This window comes from Entelurus aequoreus, linkage group LG13 (assembly GCF_033978785.1).
Source record: "Entelurus aequoreus isolate RoL-2023_Sb linkage group LG13, RoL_Eaeq_v1.1, whole genome shotgun sequence".
In the NCBI taxonomy this organism is placed as follows: domain Eukaryota; kingdom Metazoa; phylum Chordata; class Actinopteri; order Syngnathiformes; family Syngnathidae; genus Entelurus; species Entelurus aequoreus.
In genome coordinates, this window is record NC_084743.1 from 61,278,833 (window position 1) to 61,302,206 (window position 23,374).

The following is a 23,374-nucleotide window of genomic DNA, read 5'->3' on the forward strand; positions in this document are numbered from 1 at the left end:
CCACGACCGCCCCTCTTAGGATACATTAGAAATATAGAGTCAACAACGTTTGACTATGGAAGGCCACTCACCTCACAGAGCATGATACCAAATGAGAAGATGTCCACCCTCTCATCATAACTCTTTCCTGGGAACAAAAAATAAGTCTGTTAGAGTTTTATCATGTAAAAATAAATCAATGATAAAGTCACGATTTCTCTGAATTCCTACCGTGGATCATTTCAGGAGCCATCCAGTAGGGGTTCCCCACCACGGTGTACCTCTTCCTGCGATCGGGCCTCTTCAAACCTGACAGTTTACCTTGTGTAAACTTCTCCTCGTGTTTGTCGTCCACCATGAGGCGAGCCAGGCCAAAGTCTGCCACCACCACCGCATTGTTCTGCACAAACACACAAATTGCATTCATGACACAAATGTACGTCTAATATCAAAAGTCCGCTACTATGCAATAATTACTTTTTATTAATGTTATACAGGGGTGTTCCAATACAACTACCGACATTCAAGAGTATTGGTCGATACCGACCTTGATCCGATACAATATTAGTTTGTAATTTTGTAGTGTGGAATGTCAGAAAAGGTTTGATCAAGTAAAATTAGTCACGAAAAATATGAAAGTATAAAAAATTCCAACCTATTTAATATAGACCGTCAGGAATGGACTTAAGCTGTCTTTAATTTGAAGTGGAGTGATAACAGTTTTTTGGGGACACTTACAAGCAACGATAATTCATTAAATTAAGCTCAGGACGAAGTAAATTGGTTGATGCAGACACGTTTGTTACTGGATACTTTGTAATACACTCTTGCCTTCCTCTTTAACTACAATTGTTTGATACTTGTTTATATTGACAAAGGTGCTGTTTTACTCTGCAATATTGTTCAATTATTATATGTAGCTCGGTGCTATTGTGCGCTTAGCTGTTGTGTAGCTGCTAGCTCCTAGAAGCCTGTAGCCTACCATGTTTACCTTTTCTAAAATAGAGGAAAAGACCAACCTTGTGTGCTCAGTGGAGGACATTTAGATGTCAACTGGCTGTCCAACAAGTCCACAAGTAAACACGGTGCAGGACTGCTCGTGTCGAAGTGATTTTTATCATAGACTTTATGATGCAAGACGATACTTGTTTTGTTTACACGAGACATTTAAGCAAAACAATCTCTGTCCTCACAAAGCCACATTCACTGGCTGTCATGCGCGTTTTGTACAATCAGATACCCAAAACAAAAAGCAGACACAGCTGACTTGGCAGCAATATAACTCTTCCGTTCCTTGATACAGTAATATATTAGGTGTGTACATTATGGTTAAATTCAGCACACACACTTCTATGGAGCCCAGGAAATGCCATTAATGGGCATAACACTTAGAAAAATATGAAATATACATGTTCGTGTCAACGTTCTTTCCAAAACACTCAGGCTTCACTACACATTCTAAAACACAGCTTGGAGCTCTATTAACTGTCCGCCGGTTGCATGTTTGATCATGTTATTTATCTTCAGTGAATAAACTAACCTAGCATAATGCTAGTGTTAAAATGTAATGTTAGCACTGTAGCTCACATAGCTATGCTAGTGTTGCTAACGTTTGTCTCCACCCTAATCGGATATATTTATATTATATCATACCTGATATATGACTGTATAAATAAGACATGCTAGCATATACAAAAATGACTATTAAATTAGACTAGACTGACCATACGTCCTCTTTTCCCCGGACATCTCCTGTTTTGCGGGGCTGTCCGGGCGGAGTTTCTTTAATGCCTCAAATGTCCGGCATTTTGAGTTAGGGTTGCGTGTATTATCAATGTACGTTCAGGGTTAAGAAGGGGTTAAAAACAAAACAAATTGTGAAGGTGTGCGCACGCAGCAGCATTCGTGAGGGAGGGGCAGAGACAGAGAGAGCGAGGGAGTTCACATTCTAAAAATACTATTAAAATAAACAAAAACATAACAAAAGCGAAATAAAAAAGCTTAAAGGTGAAATGTAATTTAGAAAAAGTTGCAATGTTGACTAATAAAACAAAGCTGTTTTTTTTTTCTTTCAAACTGTCATTGCTCAAAACATAATATTGAATCAAAATCAATGTTATTATGAATTATTGACCTATCCAAAGTTACGATTACTTCCCATCAAATATTCTACTTTGAAAAATATTTTTGGTGGAAGATTTTGCATATTTTGTGTGTTTGCCATTAAAAACATACTTTTGTTTGACAAAAAAGGGCGGAAAACAAACAAAAAAAAACTAAAACATTTTGAAATGAGGGATAGATCTGAAGTTGATGTAGACTCCAGAGATTTAAGCGTTAAATATAATATGTATGTATGCCCTGGCATACCATTATTATCATTTCATGACCGAAGCAAAACACTTTTTACACTTTTATACTGAAATAAATACACCTACAAATTATTAAATAAAAACAGAGAAAAAACTACCAGCAGCGGTAAAGTTTAGATCCATGAAGGAAAGAAGAAAGGGAATGAATGTTTATAACTGAATACATTTACATATGTATACAAATTTGTTTTATTTTTTTATTATTTTTTTAATGAATTAAGTAACATTTATGACAACCTTTTTCCAAAACACAATATAGAATGTGAGATATAACAGGATAATGCATACGTTTATCTTTTTTTTTTAAAAAACGCTTACAAAAAAGTGGGACCCCAAAAATTTACTGTGAGACCCCATTTTTATGACTTGATGGGGTCGCTGGGACCCCATTTTGAAAATTCCTAGCGCCAACACTGCTGTCAACAGAGGAGAAAAAAAATGCTTTATTTAAATAAATATATTATTTATAAAGCAAGTTCGAGTATCATTGGCAAATTTTCACCTAGTCCCGGCCTTGGCGTGCTGCCCGCCTTGGCACGCATATATGTGTCCTCTTTTTGGGATTTCAGAATATGGTCAGCCTAAGTTAGACGAGTGTCAAGTTAAAGAATATATGTAAAACGTGTATTAATAAATACACAATCATTTTGGGAGAGACACTTTGACAAACGCACTAAACGGCGTATTCGGAGTAAGGCTGATAAAACGCATTTTTAAACCGTCTAAAGTCCTGAATTAAGGCCAGATGTGGGGCCATAATTCCAATACATTATTGTGCGACCACTGACATATACCTAACATTTTTGAGAAATGGAATAATATTGGACCTTTGAGCTGCAATCTGTTGCTTTTAGCTGTCCGCTGCCTTTGAGTGAGTGATGTTTACATAGTTTGGATTGCACGTGGCAGTGTTGAATGTGCAAAGTAAACATGCCCTTAAGAAGTGGTCTTACCTCCCGGACGAGACAGTTGTGGGAGTTAAGATCTCGGTGGATGAGGTTCATGGAATGAAGATATGACTGCATGACAGACGAGAAAAGAGACGTTTCAGTGTCAAGAGAGAACAAAGGTTCCTTGTTTCACTTCTACAAGCGAGCATTGTGTCAGCAGGACTCCTGGTCATGCATGACATTGATCAGCCTTGCACACTATGAACTCATCCTGAAGGAATTAATTCTGTTGAAGCACCACTAGAGGGTGGTAACGAGCTGCGTCTTATTCTTTAAACTCACCATCCCTGCAGCTATGTCCTTGGCAAAACTGACCCGCTGGTTCCAAGGGTAGTTGCTATCCTGAGAGCGGAAATTTCAAGCGTTATCTAAAGCAGATACTTGGAATCTTGCTGACAGCCACTCTCAATCGTCTCACCATTTTCTTGATGATGTCCCTCAAGGTGCCTCCCTTGATGTACTCGGCTATGAAGTTGAGGCGCTTGTCTTTGTAGAGGACGCCGATGAACTTGAGCACGTTGGGGTGCTCCAAGCACCGCATCACCTTCACCTGACACACCACAAACGTTTGAGTAACATCCTTGCAGTCACATACTAATGTTGCTGAGCTGTAATGTTAGGCAGCGCCTCGGTTTTTGTTAGTAATCCCTCACAAAGGCTCTGTTGAAAACACCCAGAACTGAGAGCGGTTTTGTTTAAAGTCAATTGATCGAGACAGCTTTGCGCGCAACAAAACTACAGAGGACAGCCGATAAGCACCATGTCAATCAATCAATGTCAATCAATGTTTATTTATATAGCCCTAAATCACAAGTGTCTCAAAGGGCTGCACAAGCCACAACGACATCCGCGGTTCAGATCCCACATCATATATCGATATCAGCCTTGGTTGTTTGGCTAGACCAGGGGTGCCCCAACTTTTTCCACTGACAAATCAAAGGATCTGTGGGCCATTTTGGTTGTCTTCACCTTCAAAACTAGTCTAATCTATTTTTTATATTCATTATGCTAACATGCTAACAATAGCATGCTTACAGTTTGCATTAGTGAAATACTAAAATATGACACTGAGGTGTGTGCCTGCTAAATTAGCTAAAAAAAAAAAAAAGCTAGCATGCTAAAATGCTAACTTTAACATGCGTCAACTACCAAAATATATTACTCTCTGAGGTGTATAGCTGATTTAAAAAAAAAATGCTATCATGCCAAAGTTGGCATGCATAAAATACTAAAATATAACTGAGGTGTATACCTACAAAACTAGCTGAAGCATATTAACGTTAACATGCTAACAGGTATCATTCATCAAGTAACAAATTATTTGACGTTGAGGTGTATACCTGCAAAATTAACAAAAAAGCTAGCATGCTAATATTAGAATGCTAACATTTGTTCCGCGGGCCATTGAAAAAAAAATAGGGACGGGCTGCAAATTGGACACTTTGGACACCACTGGGCTAGACTTAGCGTAGCAGTGTGGCGCCTTCAGTGACAGTCCGGGAAACAGGGACTCTAAGGTGTTCGTTGACTTTGATTGGACAAATACAAGGAGTGTGAATCTTTGGGCACCTAACGATTTGATCCGATCCGATTCAGATCCCTGGGGTGATGATTCGATTTAGAATCTATTCTCGATTCAAACAGATTCTCGCAATATATTATTTGGTATAATAATGATAATGAAACATTTTCAAAACAGGTTAGAAAAGCTCATTCTGGTTTCAAGAAGTGGCCTGAATACGTATTTAAAAACATTTATTCCTAAGAACAACAATATATATGTTAAATAATAATAATATATATATATATATATATATATATATATATATATATATATATATATATATATATATATATTAAATGTTTTGTGCACCCGTATTAGTTATTCTGTATTGCTGTTAATTTCTAATATAAGATGATTGTTCATAGTTTTTTGGTTCTGTCTTTCTATTGCATATATCCAGGAAATGAATGAGGGAGGTTCCATCCTGTGATGACACCTTAACCTCAGAGGACACCTCTGCTGTCATCGGTAAGCAGTAATCTCCAATCATTCTTTCACAATAAAATCCTTTCACTTGATCTGTTTTTTTCTGCAATGACGACAGCACGGATCTTTTTATGAGCCCAACCGGAGGTACAGGAGAATCTGCCCACCTCTTTCAGGAATGTTCTTTGTGTCTCGTCGTCAAAGCGGATCAGCTCCTTCATCACCATCACCTCGCCCGTCACCCTGTGGGTCACCTGAAGGTAGGAGTAATTCCAATTAGTCCTCCGCACGGGAACGTTCCGGCATTGTGACGCGTTTCAACCTGGCCACACATACTGAAGCCAAACGTACCTTGATGGCCTGTCCGAAGCATCCCTTCCCCAGCACTTCTCCGTGGATCAGGTCGGACGGGCGGAAGATGCGGTGCGTCCGGTTAGAGACGACTCGAAGAGACTCGGAGCGATTAATATCTTTCTTCGGTGAGACGGGGGACGCCGCTTTGCTGGCGCCCGGCGACTTGTCTATACTGTAGCTTCGCCTGGACAAGGAGAAGACAATAAGACGCCGTAATATTAAGCAGAATCAGTTGAATCCGTCTTACGTGACTATGCGAGATTTCAGGTTGCCGACGTCAGGGAGTGGGGGTTGGGTGACGGGCAGGACGGGGCTGGGGACGCCAGACAGCGGCGTCCACAGTGGACCATCCACCTGCTCTCCCGCCTCTGGAGAAGAGCCGCCCTCCTGCCCCCGACTATGAGGGTCGTGTTCTATGGTGAGCTGGAGCCTCCGACTCGTCTCCTGGATCATCAGGTCGATCTGGGGAAGACAAGTACAACAATAGTACCTCAACTTTTGAGTGAAAAAAGGAGTGTCCAAAGCGCGGCCCAAAGCTAATTTTGTAACAGCACAATCGTTAGTATTCTATTAGCATGCTAGCTTTTCTTTTGCTCTTTTTACAGGTTTACACCTCAGCGTTCGATAACTACGGAGCCCCTAAAGCAGGGGTCCCCAAACTTTTTGACTCGGGGGCCGCATTGGGTTAAAAAAATTTGGCCGGGGGCCAGGCTCTGTATATATATATATATATATATATATATATATATATATATATATATATATATATATATATATATATATATATATATATATATATATATATATATATATATATATATATATATATATATATATATATATATATACATATATATATATGCGTATATATATATATACATATATATATATATATATATATATATATATATATACACACATATATATATATATATACACACACATTGTCTTTATAATCCGTTTTGTCATTTAACATCAATTAACATTGATGTTCATCAACATTTAACATTGTCACGTTATCGATGGGAAAATTCATTTTTAGACAATATGATTTGCCTGAGCGGCTAGGAGACACAGAGAGTAACAAGCGGTAGAAAATGGATTAGAAAGGAAAGATATTAAAAAAAAAGAAGTTTTTTTTAAACTTGGGACTTCCCGTGGGCCGGATTTTGGATGCTGGGGGCCGGACCCCTGCCCTAAAGGGACATGGGGGAAAAAAAAAATTTTATAATTGTTTTTTTGGGGTTTTTAGACATGTATCTCGTGCGCACGAGAAACTATCTTGTGCCCACGAGAAACTTTCTCTTTCGCACGAGAAACGTTTTATAAAATTATATTTTTAAAAAATTAAAAAAATATTCTAATTTTTTTTTTTTCCGTGCGCACGAGATACATGTCTAAAAAACAAAAAAATTAATAAAAAAATTATAAAAAATGTTTTTTCCCCCCATGTCCCTTTAGGGGCTCCGTAGATAAAAAATGATACCTTTTTTTTCTTAGCTAATTCAGTAGGTATACAAATGTTGGTACTTTTAAACAAATTTCCCAGGTACACGCCTCAGAGTAAGGAGGTTTAATTTTTCTTATGAGTGCAAAGACACACACTCTTTATGATGCGGTTTCCATGTTTTTACAAATAAAATAAGACACCATTTAAAAAAAAAATTTAAACACTTAAAAAGTATTTTTTTTCTACCTGGATATTTTTATTCCAAAAAACTAATCTAAAGTAAGCATAATTGTATATATTGTAAATACCGCGGTAGTAAGGTTTCAAAATCCTCACAATAATGCCGTGGCGTGTGACGGTATCAAACAAAAACTTGGGGAGTGTAGTTTATTTCTGGCGCTGAAAATAGGCTACATCTCCAAAATCATCTCAAAAACCTGCGAGGTGGGGGCGTGGAATGCCGTAAAGTGGAGAAAAAGTATGCAAAAGAAGTATGTTCGTAGTATAATGGAGGAATGTTGTTTTTCCGTAATTTCCCTGAAAATTTCAGCAAAATCCGTCCATAACTTTTTGAGTTGCTAACAAACAGGCAAACAACCTGGCAAAAACATAACTTCTTTGGCGCCACCTTTGTTTCCAGTTTCCATGTTTTTACAAATAAAAAAAAACATCACCAAAATATTTTATTAAATTTGAACACTTAAAAAAATTTTTTTTTCTACCTAGATATTTTTATTCCAAGAAACTAACCTAAAGTGAGAATACTTGTCATGTAGGGGTGTAACAGTTTTGTAAATACCACAGTATTGGAGTTACAAAATCCTCACAATAATGCCATGGCGTGTGACGGTATCAAACAAAAACTTGGTGAGTGTAGTTTTTTTCTGGCGCTGAAAATAGGCTACATCTCCAAAATCATCTCGAAAACCTGCGAGGTGGGGGCGTGGAATGCCGTAAAGTGGAGAAAAAGTATGCACAAGAAGTATGTTCGTAGTATAATGGAGGAATGTTGTTTTTCTGTCATTTCCCTGAAAATTTCAGCAAAATCCGTCCATAACTTTTTGAGTTGCTAACAAACAGACAAACTACCTGGCAAAAACATAACTTCTTTGGCGCCGCCTTTGTTTCCAGTTTCCATGTTTTTACAAATAAAACTAAAACATCACCAAAATATTTTATTAAATTTGAACACTTAAAAATTTTTTTTTTTCTACCTAGATATTTTTATTACAAGAAACTAACCTAAAGTGAGAATACTTGTCATGTAGGGGTGTAACAGTTTTGTAAATACCACGGTATTGGAGTTACAGAATCCTCACAATAATGCCCCGGCGTGTGACGGTATCAAACAAAAACTTGGTGAGTGTGGTTTTTTTCTGGCGCTGAAAATAGGCTACATCTCCAAAATCATCTCGAAAACCTGCGAGGTGGGGGCGTGGAATGCCGTAAAGTGGAGAAAAAGTATGCAAAAGAAGTATGTTCGTAGTATAATGGAGGAATGTTGTTTTTCCGTCATTTCCCTGAAAATTTCAGCAAAATCCGTCCATAACTGTTTGAGTTGCTATAACAAACAACCTGGCGAAAACATAACTTCTTTGGCGCCACCTTTGTTTCCAGTTTCCATGTTTTTACAATTAAAAATAAAACATCACCAAAATGTTTTATTAAATTTGAACACTTAAAAAAAAAATTTTTTCTACCTAGATATTTTTATTCCAAGAAACTAACCTAAAGTGAGCATACTTGTCATGCAGGGGTGTAACACTTTTGTAAATACCACGGTATTGGAGTTACAAAATCCTCACAATAATGCCGTGGCGTGTGACGGTATCATCAAAAATATATTTTGGTACTGGGAACGCTACAGTTAGCATTTTAGCATGCTAACATTATAATCAAGGCTGCGAAGTTTCAGAAAATGACAAGAGTGAGACTCGTGTCATGATGCATGATGCGTTTGAAAAAAATGGCCTTTTAACACCAACTTGGCCTTTTTTAACGTGGATATATACCTTCAGACTGTTGTCCTCACCTTTAGCAACTTTCCCTGCACTCTGGCCTCCTAATGCTAGTCTACATAAAAAATGAGTTAAAAGAATAAATTTTCTTCTGTTGATTCGTAATTTAGTTGTATTTTTCTTTGTTCTACATCGTTAAATGTATCAAATGTGATCAAAATACTGAAGGGTTGTGATATTTAGGAATGAACCAAATCTACCGACTAGCTCATTAACATGAACAATGTGTTTGTTTTTATTTGAAGCGGGACACTGATGAAACGTTTACATCAACATGGCAACACAGAAACAAACATTGGCTGGAATGGAACTTTAATGCCATTGCACTTAAAAGTACAACATGTGTTTTCAGTACAAGCTGCCTTAGAGCAGACATTCAGTAGACTAGGAGGAAAGGCTCAGGGCAACGTGACTCAAGGTCACATGACTAAAAAGCTATTGACGAATTAAATTTACAAACGTGTAAAAAAAATTTAAAAAACAAGAATCTGGAAAAAACAACTCGTGAGCCAAGTACAGAAGTGATGAACAAACATAAAAGTTGTTTTGGGGTTTCTAGGTCACATAACTAAAAAGCTACTGATGATTGAAGTTTTGAAAATTGTATAAAAATAAAAATCTGCAAAAACCAACATGTGAGCCAAGTATAGTTATGATAAACAACTTTCTGTTGTAACATGTTTTCATCTACACTCCTGTTGAAATGTAATAATCACATATTCTTCTGTTGTTTGGATACTTTACATTAGTTTTGGGGGAGACAACAAATTTGGGTATCAATCCAATACCAAGTAGTGACTGGGGCATTATTGATCATACTTACTGTATATTGATACCTAAAATGTTCAAAATCATTGAATAATTACATTTTTGATGAATATACAGGATGGTGGCATAACAATAACAATTAAATATTAAATTATTTCCTTAATCCTTTTTTATTACATTCACTATTTTAAGCACAAGCAAAAACTACCATTGGCTTTGATTTAAATATTTTATTTTTTGCCGTTGGAGTCCTCCTGTGTCAAAGGACTTATTTCCTGAGTTTGTAAACAACAAAAATGACAAAATATTTTTTGATAACAAAAAATATCAATTTAACCATTGTGGTATCGACCATATACGGATACTGTATTTGGTATCATTACTGTCAGTATTTGTATATATATTCAAGAGCTCTATCTTAGTGGTTAGCATGACTTCTTGTATCCTCCTACGGTGTGTAGTGTAGCTTGTTGAGCTATTCCTCGTCTTCCAGTGATAATATTGTAAGACACAGTTTTATTACTGCCATGAAGGCAAGGACTGCTGACTTGGAAGTGGCTTAGCGCTGTGGAGGGACGTTAGCCGCCCTAGCAATGGCTTTTTTGCAGATATCCGATATTGTCCAACTCTTAATTACAGATTTTAACCGATACCGATATATACAGTCGTGGAATTAACACATTATTATGCCTGATTTTGTTGTGATGCCCCGCTGGATGCATTAAACAATGTAACAAGGTTTACCAAAATAAGAGAACAACTTCAACTCAAGCTATGGAAAAAAGTCCCAACATGGCACTGCCATATTTATTATTGAAGTCACAAAGTGCATTATTTTTTTTAACATGCCTCAAAACAGCAGCTTGGAATTTGCACATACATTACATAGAAACTAGTAATCAATGAAAATGAGTAAAATTAACTGTTAAAGGTTAGTACTATTAGTGGACCAGCAGAACGCACAATCATGTGTGCTTACGGACTGTATCCCTTGCAGACTGTATTGATATATATTGATATATAATGTAGGAACCAGAATATTAATAACAGAAAGAAACAACCCTTTTGTGTGAATGAGGGGGAGGGAGGTTTTTTGGGTTGGTGCACTAATTGTAAGTGTATCTTGTGTTTTTTATGTTGATTTAATAAAAAAAAACAAAAAAAAAACGATACCAATAATTTCCGATATTACATTTTAAAGCATTTATCTCTACTAGCAAGGATGCTACATCGCATTGAGGTCACGGTTGTCAAATGTGCGGGACATAGCTAGAATGTCGTCAACGTGCATTATCATGATCGTATTAAAAGTTCTTTCAACAGCCAAATGTATATTCTTTATATCTTCAATATCGTGCAATCCTAGTAATAATCATCATAAACATGTTAGCTCCTAAAAACACACAACCATCAAATATTTTTTTTTGCCATAGCACAGCATTTTTAAAGCATAATATATTAGACATGTAATTATTTCTCATTTTATTATTTTTTCATTGGAAGCAAATATCCACTTTTTTTTAATTTTTTAAATACGCTTGTAAAATGTGGTGCATTTTTCCACACAGCTGTTAATATCAGCATAATTTATAGGCTACTGTATAATCCACCCGAGCGGTGATCTATTTTTAAGCAACGTCATCATGATGTTGACGTTTGTAACGCACAACACTGCCCCCTATGGCATTTTATAGAAGTCAGGACAAAAATGAGAAAACAGCCGTGGCATAAAAAGAGCATATTTTAGTGGGTACCTCATCCAGGGGGACGTTGTGAATAGGCGTCCCGTTGATTTCTAGGATCCTGTCCCCAACATGGATAGAGTTTTTCACATCCGGACTGATGCAGTCAGCATCCACCCTGGAAAAGGAGGAAGACAAATGACTCGTACTCGCTTGTCTCCATCACATGTGATCGGCAAACAAACTCACTGGGAGACCCGGACGGTGCGGCCGTGTTCCGGAATGTAATCGTCCGTGGGGCTGAGCGGCTGGTCGATAGCCACGGAGAAGCCCCTCCCCCGGCGCCCGGTACCCTCTGCCGAGGCCGGGATGGACACCAGCGTGACCGTGTGAGGGATGTGCGAGCATGGCGAGTCAGGCAGAGACACGGGCGTGACCACGGTCTGGTAGTAGCAGTGACCACTAGAGGGCAAAAGGGGATTTTGGATTGGAGCAAATAGTCCGACAAACACTTAAATGCTTCAGAATGAATTTTTAATAACTCTACATATAAAGCATGGTGAGTGGAAATATTTAAAAGTAGCACTCAGACTTTCATGCAACCAAAAAAATATATATTTGCAACAAAAAGATGGATTCAAAATAAAAAAAGTATTTTGGTATGCAATAATTTGTTTGCGTGCTTGTAAATGTTTTGTTTTGTTAGTAAAAATTATTTATTTAGGTGCTAATTTTCTTATTTTATGTTTGGTATCCTATTTTTAGTAACAAACAATTGTTTTGCTGCACATCTTTTTTTTCGTTAGAGATTTATTTTTTGTTGCAAATAATTTTTGGGCTGCAAAAATAATTTTTGTTGCTAACATTTTTTGTGGCTTCCAAATTGTTTTGGTTGCAAATTTTTTTTTAGTTGCAAATAATTTTTTGGCTTACGATAATTGGTTTGCTTGCAAATATTTTTTCCCCCGTTATAAATCTTTAATTTGGTTGCTAATCTCCATCCATCCATTTTCTACTGCTTGTCCCTTTCGGGGTCGCGGGGGGTGCTGGAGCCTATCTCAGCTGCATTCGGGCGGAAGGCGGGGTACACCCTGGACAAGTCTCTACCTCATCGCAGGGCCAACACAGATAGACAGACAACTTTCACATTCACATTCACACACTAGGGCCAATCTTAGTTTGCTTATTTTTTTTGGTTGCAAATCTTTTTTTTCATTACAGATATTTTTTTGTTGCAAAAAATTTTTGGGGTTGAAATCCATTTTTGATTGCAACATTTTTTTTGTTGTTGCAATTTTTGGGAGGGGGGTTTACAAATAATGTTTTAGGTTGCTAATATTATTTTGGGTTGGAAGTATATTTTTTGGGTTGCAAATATATCTATTTTCACAAATATTTTTTGATTTGCAGATAATTCTTTTGGTCGGAAAGTTGTTTTGGGTTTCGAATGTTTTTTTTTTGCAGATATTTTCTTTGGTTACAAACATTTTTTTGGTTGCAACACATATTTTGGGAGCAAATAATTTTTTTGGTTGCAGATATTTTCTTTGGTTACAAACATTTTTTTGGTTGCAAACCATATTTTAGTAGCAAATAATTTTTTTGGTTGCAGATATTTGTTTGCGTTGCAAATTATTAAACAAAAAAACAAACTAGTTTTGGGTTCAAAATAAATTTTTTGGTTGTGAAAATTGTTTGGTTTCAAAAAGACAGAAATTTTTTTGCATGTAAAGACGGTTTAATTTTGAATGTACAAAAGTGACTCGCATTCTGGCACAAAGACGTCACCTTGATTGTCCTTTCAGAGCAACTGCTTTCACATTGAACCACCATTTTGTTTTGTTTTCAAGCCTGGGGCTCATGACATTCACACAACACAACCACAAAACTACACAACAAGCAGTCTGTGACCCACACAGATGGCTTTGCTTTTTAAACTGCGAGCCCAAATCCATTTTTGCCACATTTAAATGATGTCCAGATGACTGCTTCGGATTTGTTTCTAATGTTTCCAAACATCACCAAGCAGTCCAAAAACGTGTTGGGGGGGAAACAGTCAGAAAGTTCTCCGTCCTCAAGTCTGAGTTCATGCGGTAGTTTTACAAGCTATCCGATTTGATCTGTTCTTGCTCTGTAATTTGTGGTTTTAGATGCACTTCTAGGATTCAGCAATATTTAAATAGACGTTTTATCATTTTAGTTTGCAAAAACAACAGCTCTCGGGTGCTTTCGTTAAGGGACATAAGTGGTTTGTTTTTCCCTTATCTTTTTTTTTTGGTTAGAAATATTTTTTAGGGGTTTCAAATGATTCCTTGGGGCGGGTTACAAATAATGTTTTGGTTGCAAATATTTTTTATGTTGCAAAAGGTTTTTTGGGTTACAAATCATGCATTTAGCTGCTAATATTATTTTTTATTTGTTTATCTTTTTTTGGTTACAAATCTTTTTTTGGTTTTTTTGCAAAACAAGGTTTTGGTCACAAACATTTTTTGGGTTGCAGTTTTTGTTGTTGCAACAAAAGCAAATAGCCGAGAGGGTCTCGGGTTAAAAGACATTGGCATTAACAGCTGTGGCTGTAGGCACTATTTACATTGTAGATTGTCACTGAAGGCATCAACACTTTGAATGGAACACATGTGGAGTTATGTACTTAACCAAAAAACTGAAAACATGTTTTACATTCTAGTTTCTTCAAAATAGCCACCCTTTGCTCTGATTACTGTTTTGCACACTCTTGTAATTCTCTCGATGAGCTTCAAGAGGTTTCTGAAAGGGTTTTCACTTCACAGGTGTCATCGTTTTGATGCCTTCAGTGACAATCTACAATGTAAACAGTCATGAAAATAAAGAAAACGCATTGAAATGAGAATACCGCCACAAATGGAAAAACTCCAGATAATTTTTCCAAACTCACCAGTAGAGTTTGGATCTCTCCACCAGAGCGTAAGTGTCTCCATCACCGATGAACGTCCTGCAGTTCAGACAGGTGAAGCACTCTGGATGATACTTCTGTTCCCCGGCAACCTGGACCATAAAACAAGAAAATCAGTTTAAATGCGGGCCCCCAAACAAAGCCAGCAGCGTTGTGCACCAGGGCTGCAACAACACGAGGCGTGTCACTGGTCTGAGAAGTAGGACAAGGTCTGCTAGATTAGGTTTGATGCTGCCAGATTTCCTCTACAGCTTAGGGCCATGGGAAGAATTGAGTTATAGCCAAAAACAGAGCAGGGGATGAGCAAATGAATCAAATTGTCCGCAGATGAATGTTCTGGTTGTATGATTCCACCTCACACTGATGACAATAAATATGCATAGGCCCACAATTTAGGCTACTTGTTTCTCCAGGCCAATTTTTTCTCGCTCGTTTAATCCATTTTACTCATTAGTGAGAGAGATCTAGTGGACATCAGCCCATCAATATTGCCCCTTTTTAATTACTTCAGGTAATTATCCGCTCTTTATGCAAATGTGTGTGATACGCCAGACATGCCGACATTAAACATAAGGTTTCCCAGGAGGTTTAATTTTTCTTATGAGTGCAAAGACACACACTCTTTATGATGCAGTTTCCATGTTTTTACAAATGAAAATAAGACATCAACATTTTTTTAAAAAAATTGAACACTTAAAAATATTTTTTTTTCTACCTGGATATTTTTATTCCAAGAAACTAACCTAAATTAAGCATAATTGTCTATATTGTAAATACCACGGTATTGAGGTTTCAAAATCCTCACAATAATGGTATCAAACAAAAACTTAGGTGAGTGTAGTTTTTTTCTGGCGCTGAAAATAGGCTACATCTCCAAAATCATCTCGAAAACCTGCGAGGTGTGGGCGTGGAATGCCGTAAAGTGGAGAAAAAGTATGCACAAGAAGTATGTTCGTAGTATGATGGAGGACTGTTGTTTTTCCGACATTTCCCTGAAAATGTCATCAAAATCTGTCCATAACTGTTTGAGTTGCTATAACAGACAACCTGGCGAAAACATAACTTCTTTGGCACCACCTTCGTTTCCAGTTTCCATGTTTTTACAATTAAAAATAAAACATCACCAAAATGTTTTATTAAATTTGAACACTTAAAACGTTTTTTTTCCTACCTAGATATTTTTATTCCAAGGAACTAACCTAAAGTGAGAATACTTGTCATGTAGGGGTGTAACAGTTTTGTAAATACCACGGTATTGGAGTTTCAAAATCCTCACAATAATGTGACGGTATCAAACAAAAACTTGGTGAGTGTAGTTTTTTTCTGGCGCTGAAAATAGGCTACATCTCCAAAATCATCTCGAAAACCTGCGAGGTGGGGGCGTGGAATGCCGTAAAGTGGACAAAAAGTATGCAAAAGAAGTATGTTCGTAGTATAATGGAGGAATGTTGTTTTTCCGACATTTCCCTGAAAATTTCATCAAAATCCGTCCATAACTGTTTGAGTTGCTAACAAACAGGCAACCTGGCGAAAACATTACTTCTTTGGCACCACCTTTGTTTTCAGTTTCCATGTTTTTACAATTAAAAATAAAACATCACCAAAATGTTTTATTAAATTTGAACACTTAAAAAGTTATTTTTTCCTACCTAGATATTTTTATTTCAAGGAACTAACTTAAAGTGAGAATAGTTGTCATGTAGGGGTGTAACAGTTTTGTAAATACCACGGTATTGGAGTTACAAAATCCTCACAATAATGCCCTGGCGTGTGACGGTATCAAACAAAAATTTGGTGAGTGTAGTTTTTTTCTGGCGCTGAAAATAGGCTACATCTCCAAAATCATCTCGAAAACCTGCGAGGTGGGGGCGTGGAATGCCGTAAAGTGGAGAAAAAGTATGCACAAGAAGTATGTTCGTAGTATGATGGAGGAATGTTGTTTTTCCGACATTTCCTGAAAATGTCATCAAAATCCGTCCATAAATTTTTGAGTTGCTAACAAACAGACAACCTAGCGAAAACATAACTTCTTTGGCACCACCTTTGTTTCCAGTTTCCATGTTTTTACAAATAAAAATAAAACATCACCAAAATATTTTATTACATTTGAACACTTAAAAAGTTTTTTTTTTTCCTACCTAGATATTTGTTTCCAAGAAACTAACCTAAAGTAAGCATAATTGTTTATATTGTAAATATAATATTGATATCGTTTGATTGCAAACACGATCTCCAGCACCCCCAGAAGGGATAAGCGGTAGAAAATGGATGGATGGATGATGGCATAATGGTGAAGTTCTAAGGGCGAGAGAGCAGCACAAAGGAGTCATACAATCTTGTATAGGTCATTCATTACTTTATGGGCAGCTGAGTAGAAATAATTTATGACTGGATAACTAATCAAATTCAGGGTACAGGAAATGAATGTCAGCATAGTGTGTGTGTTGGGAAGGACACATGATGTGTGTGTGTGTGTGTTAGTGTGTGTGTGTGTGTGTGTGTGTGCTTCCAAATGGGATACAGGAAGAAGACAGGACAGCTGGACGAGGATGGGAAGGGTGTGTGATTCTGTATAACCTGACACTGCCATGCCCAATTACTTACACACACACATATTCTTGTATTTCTTACCTTCTTGAGACCTCCGAATAATGCCTACCTCTTTAGGGTCACCCTTTCTAGATATATAAAGATTTGTATTTACAACATTAATGAAATATAAATATTATGTAGTATAAAAAAGGTCAGCTTTTAGTTAATTTTTTTGTTTTGTTTGTAATTGTTTTTTTGTCTTCATTATTATTACAGTATGTCTCTATATAATATTTTTTTTTTTTAATTAATTTTGGCCAAAGGGGGCGCTTTTCAATTTCTTACAAACACTTGTTATTACATATGTTGGCCACAGTGGGAGCATTTCAAATGTTTACACACTCTTGTTATTTCATATGTTGACCCGAGGGGGAGCACTTCAATTTCTCACACACACTTGTTATTACATATGTTGGCCAGAGGGGGAGCACTTCAAATTTTTACACATACTTATTACATATGTTGATCAGAGGGGGAGCACTTTTAAAACCGACACACAGTCAATTTGAAAAATTCCCGCCTTTTTGGGACCACCCTCATTTTGATTTCACCATCAGGGGTGCTAATGAGACATCATGGTCCATATCGGGACCATGATTTCGGTCCTAACTTGTTCATCGGTCCTCATATGGACGGTACTTTTCCTCTTTGATGTCTCAAGAAGGGTAGAAATTAGAGATGTCCGATATTATCGGCCGATAAATGCTTTAAAATGTAATATCGGAAATGATCGGTATCGGTTCGGAAATGATCGGTATCGGTTTCAAAAAGTACAATTTATGGACGTAGGGAGAAGTACAGAGCGCCAATAAACCTTAAAGGCACTGCCTTTGCGTGCCGGCCCAGTCACATAATACTTACGGCTTTTCACACACACAAGTGAATGCAAAGCATATTTGGTCAACAGCCATACAGGTCACACTGAGGGTGGCCGTATAAACAACTTTAACACTGTTACAAATATGCGCCACACTGTGAACCCACACCAAACAAGAATGACAAACACATTCCGGGAGAACATCCGCAGCGTAACACAACATAAACACAACAGAACAAATACCCAGAACCCCTTGCAGCACTAACTCTTCCGGGACGCTACAGTATACACCCCCATATATATATATATACCCCCAACCCTGCCCACCTCAACCTCCTCATGCTATCTCAGGGAGAGCATGTCCCAAATTTAAAGCTGTTGTTTTGAGGCATGTTAAAAAAAATTATGCACTTTGTGACTTCAGTAATAAATATGGCAGTGCCATGTTGGCATTTTTTTTCCATAATTTGAGTTAATTTATTTTGGAAAACCTTGCTACTTCGTTTAATGCATCCAGCGGGGCATCACAACAAAATTAGGCATAATAATGTGTTAATTCCACGACTGTATATATCGGTATCGGTTGATATCGGAATCAGTAATTAAGAGTAGGACAATATCGGAATATCGACAAAAAAGACATTATCGGACATCTCTAGTAGAAATACAAGAACACACACACACACACACACTCACACACTAGGACCCCATTTGCCAGACGGCAGCTGTCGTCATCATGTTTGGGCGACACATCCACCCTGAGGTGACAATTACAAATAAAAAAAGCAATTAGGGGAAAGAAAGACGGTTTTGTCACATTTCAAAATAAAAGCCCCTACTCCATGTGACTGTTGACAATCGTGCCATGTATGAATGCAGCACTGGCCCAACAAGACACTTCACACAGCTGCGTTTCATCCAGTGTGTCATGATCTCATCACATTAACTGCGTCCAAACGTTGTTTTGCAGCAGACTTCTTTAACGACTGCAGGCCTTAATGTCACATGAACAGGATGTGATTATACTTTCACTTTAGCTTGTTCTTTGGCATCAAGCTGCTACTTTTATTTGGAGAAATTTACTTTGCAATATTAAAACTAAAAGCATAGGCAACTTCAATAAGGGCGTTTCTCCGTTTATTTGGCATTTTCGTGGTCCACTGCATAAAGGTACCAGGAAAATGTGACGATAACCATAGAACCAAAGTCCATGTCCAGGCTGCTGAAAAAAGGGGAGAAAGTGAAAGAGTCTTGCATACGGCTGGGCGATGAAACGATATCAATAAACAGTATATCGCGATAGACACCTAACGAAGATCACAAAAAAAATGTGTTTGATACATTTTATTTTCTGCTTTGTCGGAAGAAAGTGGAAGTTGTGCAGCAAGTTTGGTTGCATGAACAAAGGCACTCGCTCTCTGGTAACCAAGCAACACAGGAAGTGACCTGCTAACAGCCAATCAGGTAACAGTATCAACTATCTTTTTGGTTGGTTTGATTCTTTGCATAGAGTGAGAAGACAAAGTCTAAATGAAGAACTTGTGGAAAAAGAGGAAAAGTCTCCTGGACAATATGGCACTTTTTGGGATTTTTTTAAAAAGGGACCGTAGTCAGACCAATGTGGTCTGTAAATGATACAAGGCGCTTGTACCCACTAAGACCGCTAATACCACATTACCTTAGCCACGCTTACCTTTTAGAGCACAGCTGTAACCCTCCTCGTACTAAACCTGCAGAAAATAGTTCTTCTCAGGTCTCTGTTTACATTTTTACACTTGTTCTACACTTTATTAGTCATTTGGATCTGAGCCGAGGATGTCGTTGTGGCTTGTGCAGCCCTTTGAGACACTCGTGATTTAGGGCTATATAAGTAAACATTGATTGATTGATTTCTTACATATTCCTTATTTTTGCACCTTTATTTTAATAAGATATTGTTAAGTGTTAAATGTGATTTTAATATTTTGTTTACAATGAGTGTTTTCCATGCTTGTGTTGACATCTAATTTCCTTTCTGCCTCGACAGCTGAGTTGATTATAATCAGAGGAAGGTTACGTTTGAAATAAAAATGTTTACATGTAATATATTTTTCCATAGATCATAAAAAAATATCAATAATTATCGATATCGACCGAGAAAAAACACTTATACCCTGATGTAGTTTTCAGTTATATCGCCCAGTCCTAGTCTTGTGTCATGCATTTATTCGGTAATCAAGTGGTCATGAAAGGGGAGAGTGGAGATCCGCCTCCACAAGCCCAGCAGAGAGTATTGCTACTTCACACAGAAGCAAAATATAAAAAAATAATACTGGAAATAGAGATGTCCGATAATATCAGACTGCCGATATTATCGGCCGATAAATGCTTTAAAATGTAATATCGGAAATTATCAGTATCGGTTTCAAAATTATCCGTATCGGTTTCAAAAAGTAAAATTATTGACTTTTTAAAACGCCGCTGTGTACACGGACGTAGGGAGAAGTACAGAGCGCCAATAAACCTTAAAAGGCACTGACATTGTGTGCCGGCCTAGTCACATAATATCTACGCCTTTTCACACACACAAGTGAATGCAACGCATACTTGGTCAACAGCCATACAGGTCACACTGAGGGTGGCCGTATACACAACTTTAACACTGTTACAAATATGCGCCACACTGTGAACCCACACCAAACAAGAATGACAAACACATTTCGGGAGAACATCCGCACCGTAACACAACAGAACAAATACCCAGAACCCCTTGCAGCACTAACTCTTCCGGGACGCTACAATATACACCCCCCGCTACCCCCTACCTCAACCCCGCCCACCTCAACCTCCTCATGCTCTCTCAGGGAGAGCATGTCCCAAATTCCAAGCTGCTGTTTTGAGGCATGTTAAAAAAAATAATGCACTTTGTGACTTCAATAATAAATATGGCAGTGCCATGTTGGCATTTTTTTCCATAATTTGAGTTGATTTATTTTGGAAAACCTTGTTACATTGTTTAATGCATCCAGCGGGGCATCACAACAAAATTAGGCATAATAATGTGTTAATTCCACGACTGTATATATCGGTATCGGTTGATATCGAAATCGGTAATTAAGAGTTGGACAATATCGGAATATCGGATATCGGCAAAAAAGCCATTATCATCGGCAAAAAAGCCATTATCATCTCTAACTGTAAAGTTTTAAAAAACAGCAAAAGTGGAGCAAAAATAATGAGAAAAAGCTGACAAATAAAAACACTGTTGTAATGTAAAGAGTGTTAAAGTAATATCAAAATGTTAGACGTTTTTCCCTTGTATCAGTCGCCACATGTTTTCTTCAACGTACAAGGAGTCCTAAAACTGAATTTGTTTTAAAATAATCGACATGTTATGCTTGGCTGCGGAGTATCAACAGACATGACTTTCAAGCCAATCACAGCCATTCATGTCGGACTATTTAAGGCCTCTTGGCGACACTAAAAACACGGAAAAAACCACTAAGTCAGGGACACTTGACACCTCCTTCATACGATTAGTCGCCGATGTTGACATTTTGTGAGCGATCACTCGTGTGCGGCCGACAGTAGCCAGCGTCCTGCTGAGGACAAAACGTCAGTGGAAGGAAGCGCCGCAGTGAAAACAAACATGGCGGCTGGCGTCATGCAGCATGGATGAAGTTACACCAGCCATAATATTACAAACACATAAAAAAAATGTGTTGTGGGAATTGCTGCGAGCGGTGTGTATTAGGTCATATTCTTTCAATGTATAATTTTTGATGATGATGGAACTTACTTTGTTGCACAGTAGGAGGGGAGCATATTTGGTGACACACACACACAATGTGGGTCACACTTGTTATTATAAGGCAGGTAAAAAGTAGTTAAAAAAAAAGAAACAGTGAAAACGTAATAGATGAACAAAATAAAATAAATGCACATATATAGTAAGCTAAAAATAACTGCATTTTAGGGAAGGGTATAGCAATTATTTTGTTTTATAAATATAAAAATATCGTAGTAAAAGCTTGTAAACATTTTTTTTCTCGACTTTGTTTTTATTTAAAAAAATGTTTTTAACAAAAACAAATAATCTAAAGTGGGGATGTCCGATAATGGCTTTTTTGCCGATATCCGATATTCCGATATTGTCCAACTCTTAATTACCGATACTGATATCAACCGATACCGATACATACAGTCGTGGAATTAACACATTATTATGCCTAATTTGTACAACCAGGTATGGTGAAGATAAGGTCCTTTTTAAAAAAAATAAAAAAAATAAAATAATATAAATAAATTAAAAACATTTTCTTGAATAAAAAAGAAAGTAAAACAATATAAAAACAGTTACATAGAAACTAGTAATGAATGAAAATGAGTAAAATTAACTGTTAAAGGTTAGTACTATTAGTGGACCAGCAGCACGCACAATCATGTGTGCTTACGGACTGTATCCCTTGCAGACTGTATTGATATATATTGATATATAATGTAGGAACCAGAAATATTAACAACAGAAAGAAACAACCCTTTTGTGTGAATGAGTGTAAATGGGGGAGGGAGGTTTTGTGGGTTGGTGCACTAATTGTAAGTGTAGCTTGTGTTTTTTATGTTGATTTAATAAAAAATTAAATTAAAAAAAGATACCGATAATAAAAAAGCCGATACCGATAATTTCCGATATTACATTTTAAAGCATTTATCGGCCGATAATATCGGTATTATCGGACATCTCTAATCTGAAGAGAAAATATTTTTGAGGCTTTAATTTGCATTTGCAACACTGGGTTATTGTTGTACTGTAGGTGACGAAATATTAATACTTGATAAAAAAAAACCAGCAAAATGAAAAACATTGCATTTTAAATAATTCATGTTTTTTCTTTTCCATTTAGATTATCTGACTGATTTATGACTTTCTGTATTGTTTGTTACTGACAATAATTACCACATGTGTGAGTATACAGGATGATGTTATCACGAGCCTCAATCAGCTTCCATTATTACCAGTCTGGCTAAAAATAAACTAGAGTGATCTCATATCAACCATAGACTCAACAAATTAAAGTGCTTAGAGACACCATTTTACTGTCATACTGTAGTGTTTACAGTAAAGCCAAACAAAAGTCCACATGCAGAACCAATGCCTTTGTGTGCCCTTTTCTTCAAATACCCACTGATGTTTTGACACTGAAACCGAAACAACATGCAAAGTGGTGACAGATCCAGTCCCACAAGGAGAAACGTTTGACAAACATTTTACAGTCCCTCCAGGATTTCCAGACATCCCAATCGCACCAATTTATGCAAATTCAATCAAATTGCGGCGAATTATGCGCAACATGCAAAAAAAACCCTCACATAGCACAATTGTCGTCCTAGCTCAGACTTACTCTGTTACTTTTTACTGCACTAAACTTTCTGGCTAATGTATAAGTAAATACATAAATACAACTAAGCTGCACGTTACAATCAAATGGCT

At 37.1% G+C, this 23,374-nt stretch overlaps 1 protein-coding gene and 1 long non-coding RNA gene across 6 annotated transcripts in view; one reads left to right on the forward strand and one right to left on the reverse strand.

The window, feature by feature from the left end:
• LOC133663566 (uncharacterized) overlaps positions 1 to 23,374 on the forward strand; it is a 136,075-nt gene that overhangs the window by 14,493 nt on the left and 98,208 nt on the right. For all 3 annotated transcript variants that reach the window (XR_009828370.1, XR_009828372.1, XR_009828371.1), the window contains exons 3-4: positions 5,266 to 5,333; positions 5,410 to 5,551. This is a non-coding gene — a long non-coding RNA (uncharacterized LOC133663566). The remainder of the gene's footprint in view (positions 1 to 5,265; positions 5,334 to 5,409; positions 5,552 to 23,374) is intronic.
• The window catches only part of limk1a (LIM domain kinase 1a), a 111,864-nt gene that overhangs the window by 7,647 nt on the left and 80,843 nt on the right, over positions 1 to 23,374 (reverse strand). For all 3 annotated transcript variants that reach the window (XM_062068124.1, XM_062068125.1, XM_062068126.1), the window contains 11 exons: positions 14,478 to 14,587; positions 11,813 to 12,025; positions 11,636 to 11,741; positions 5,893 to 6,107; positions 5,643 to 5,829; positions 5,459 to 5,545; positions 3,720 to 3,851; positions 3,584 to 3,643; positions 3,305 to 3,370; positions 211 to 379; positions 72 to 127 (listed from right to left, as the gene is read on the reverse strand). In XM_062068124.1, coding sequence (XP_061924108.1) covers positions 72 to 127; positions 211 to 379; positions 3,305 to 3,370; positions 3,584 to 3,643; positions 3,720 to 3,851; positions 5,459 to 5,545; positions 5,643 to 5,829; positions 5,893 to 6,107; positions 11,636 to 11,741; positions 11,813 to 12,025; positions 14,478 to 14,587 — 1,401 coding nt within the window. The remainder of the gene's footprint in view (positions 1 to 71; positions 128 to 210; positions 380 to 3,304; positions 3,371 to 3,583; positions 3,644 to 3,719; positions 3,852 to 5,458; positions 5,546 to 5,642; positions 5,830 to 5,892; positions 6,108 to 11,635; positions 11,742 to 11,812; positions 12,026 to 14,477; positions 14,588 to 23,374) is intronic.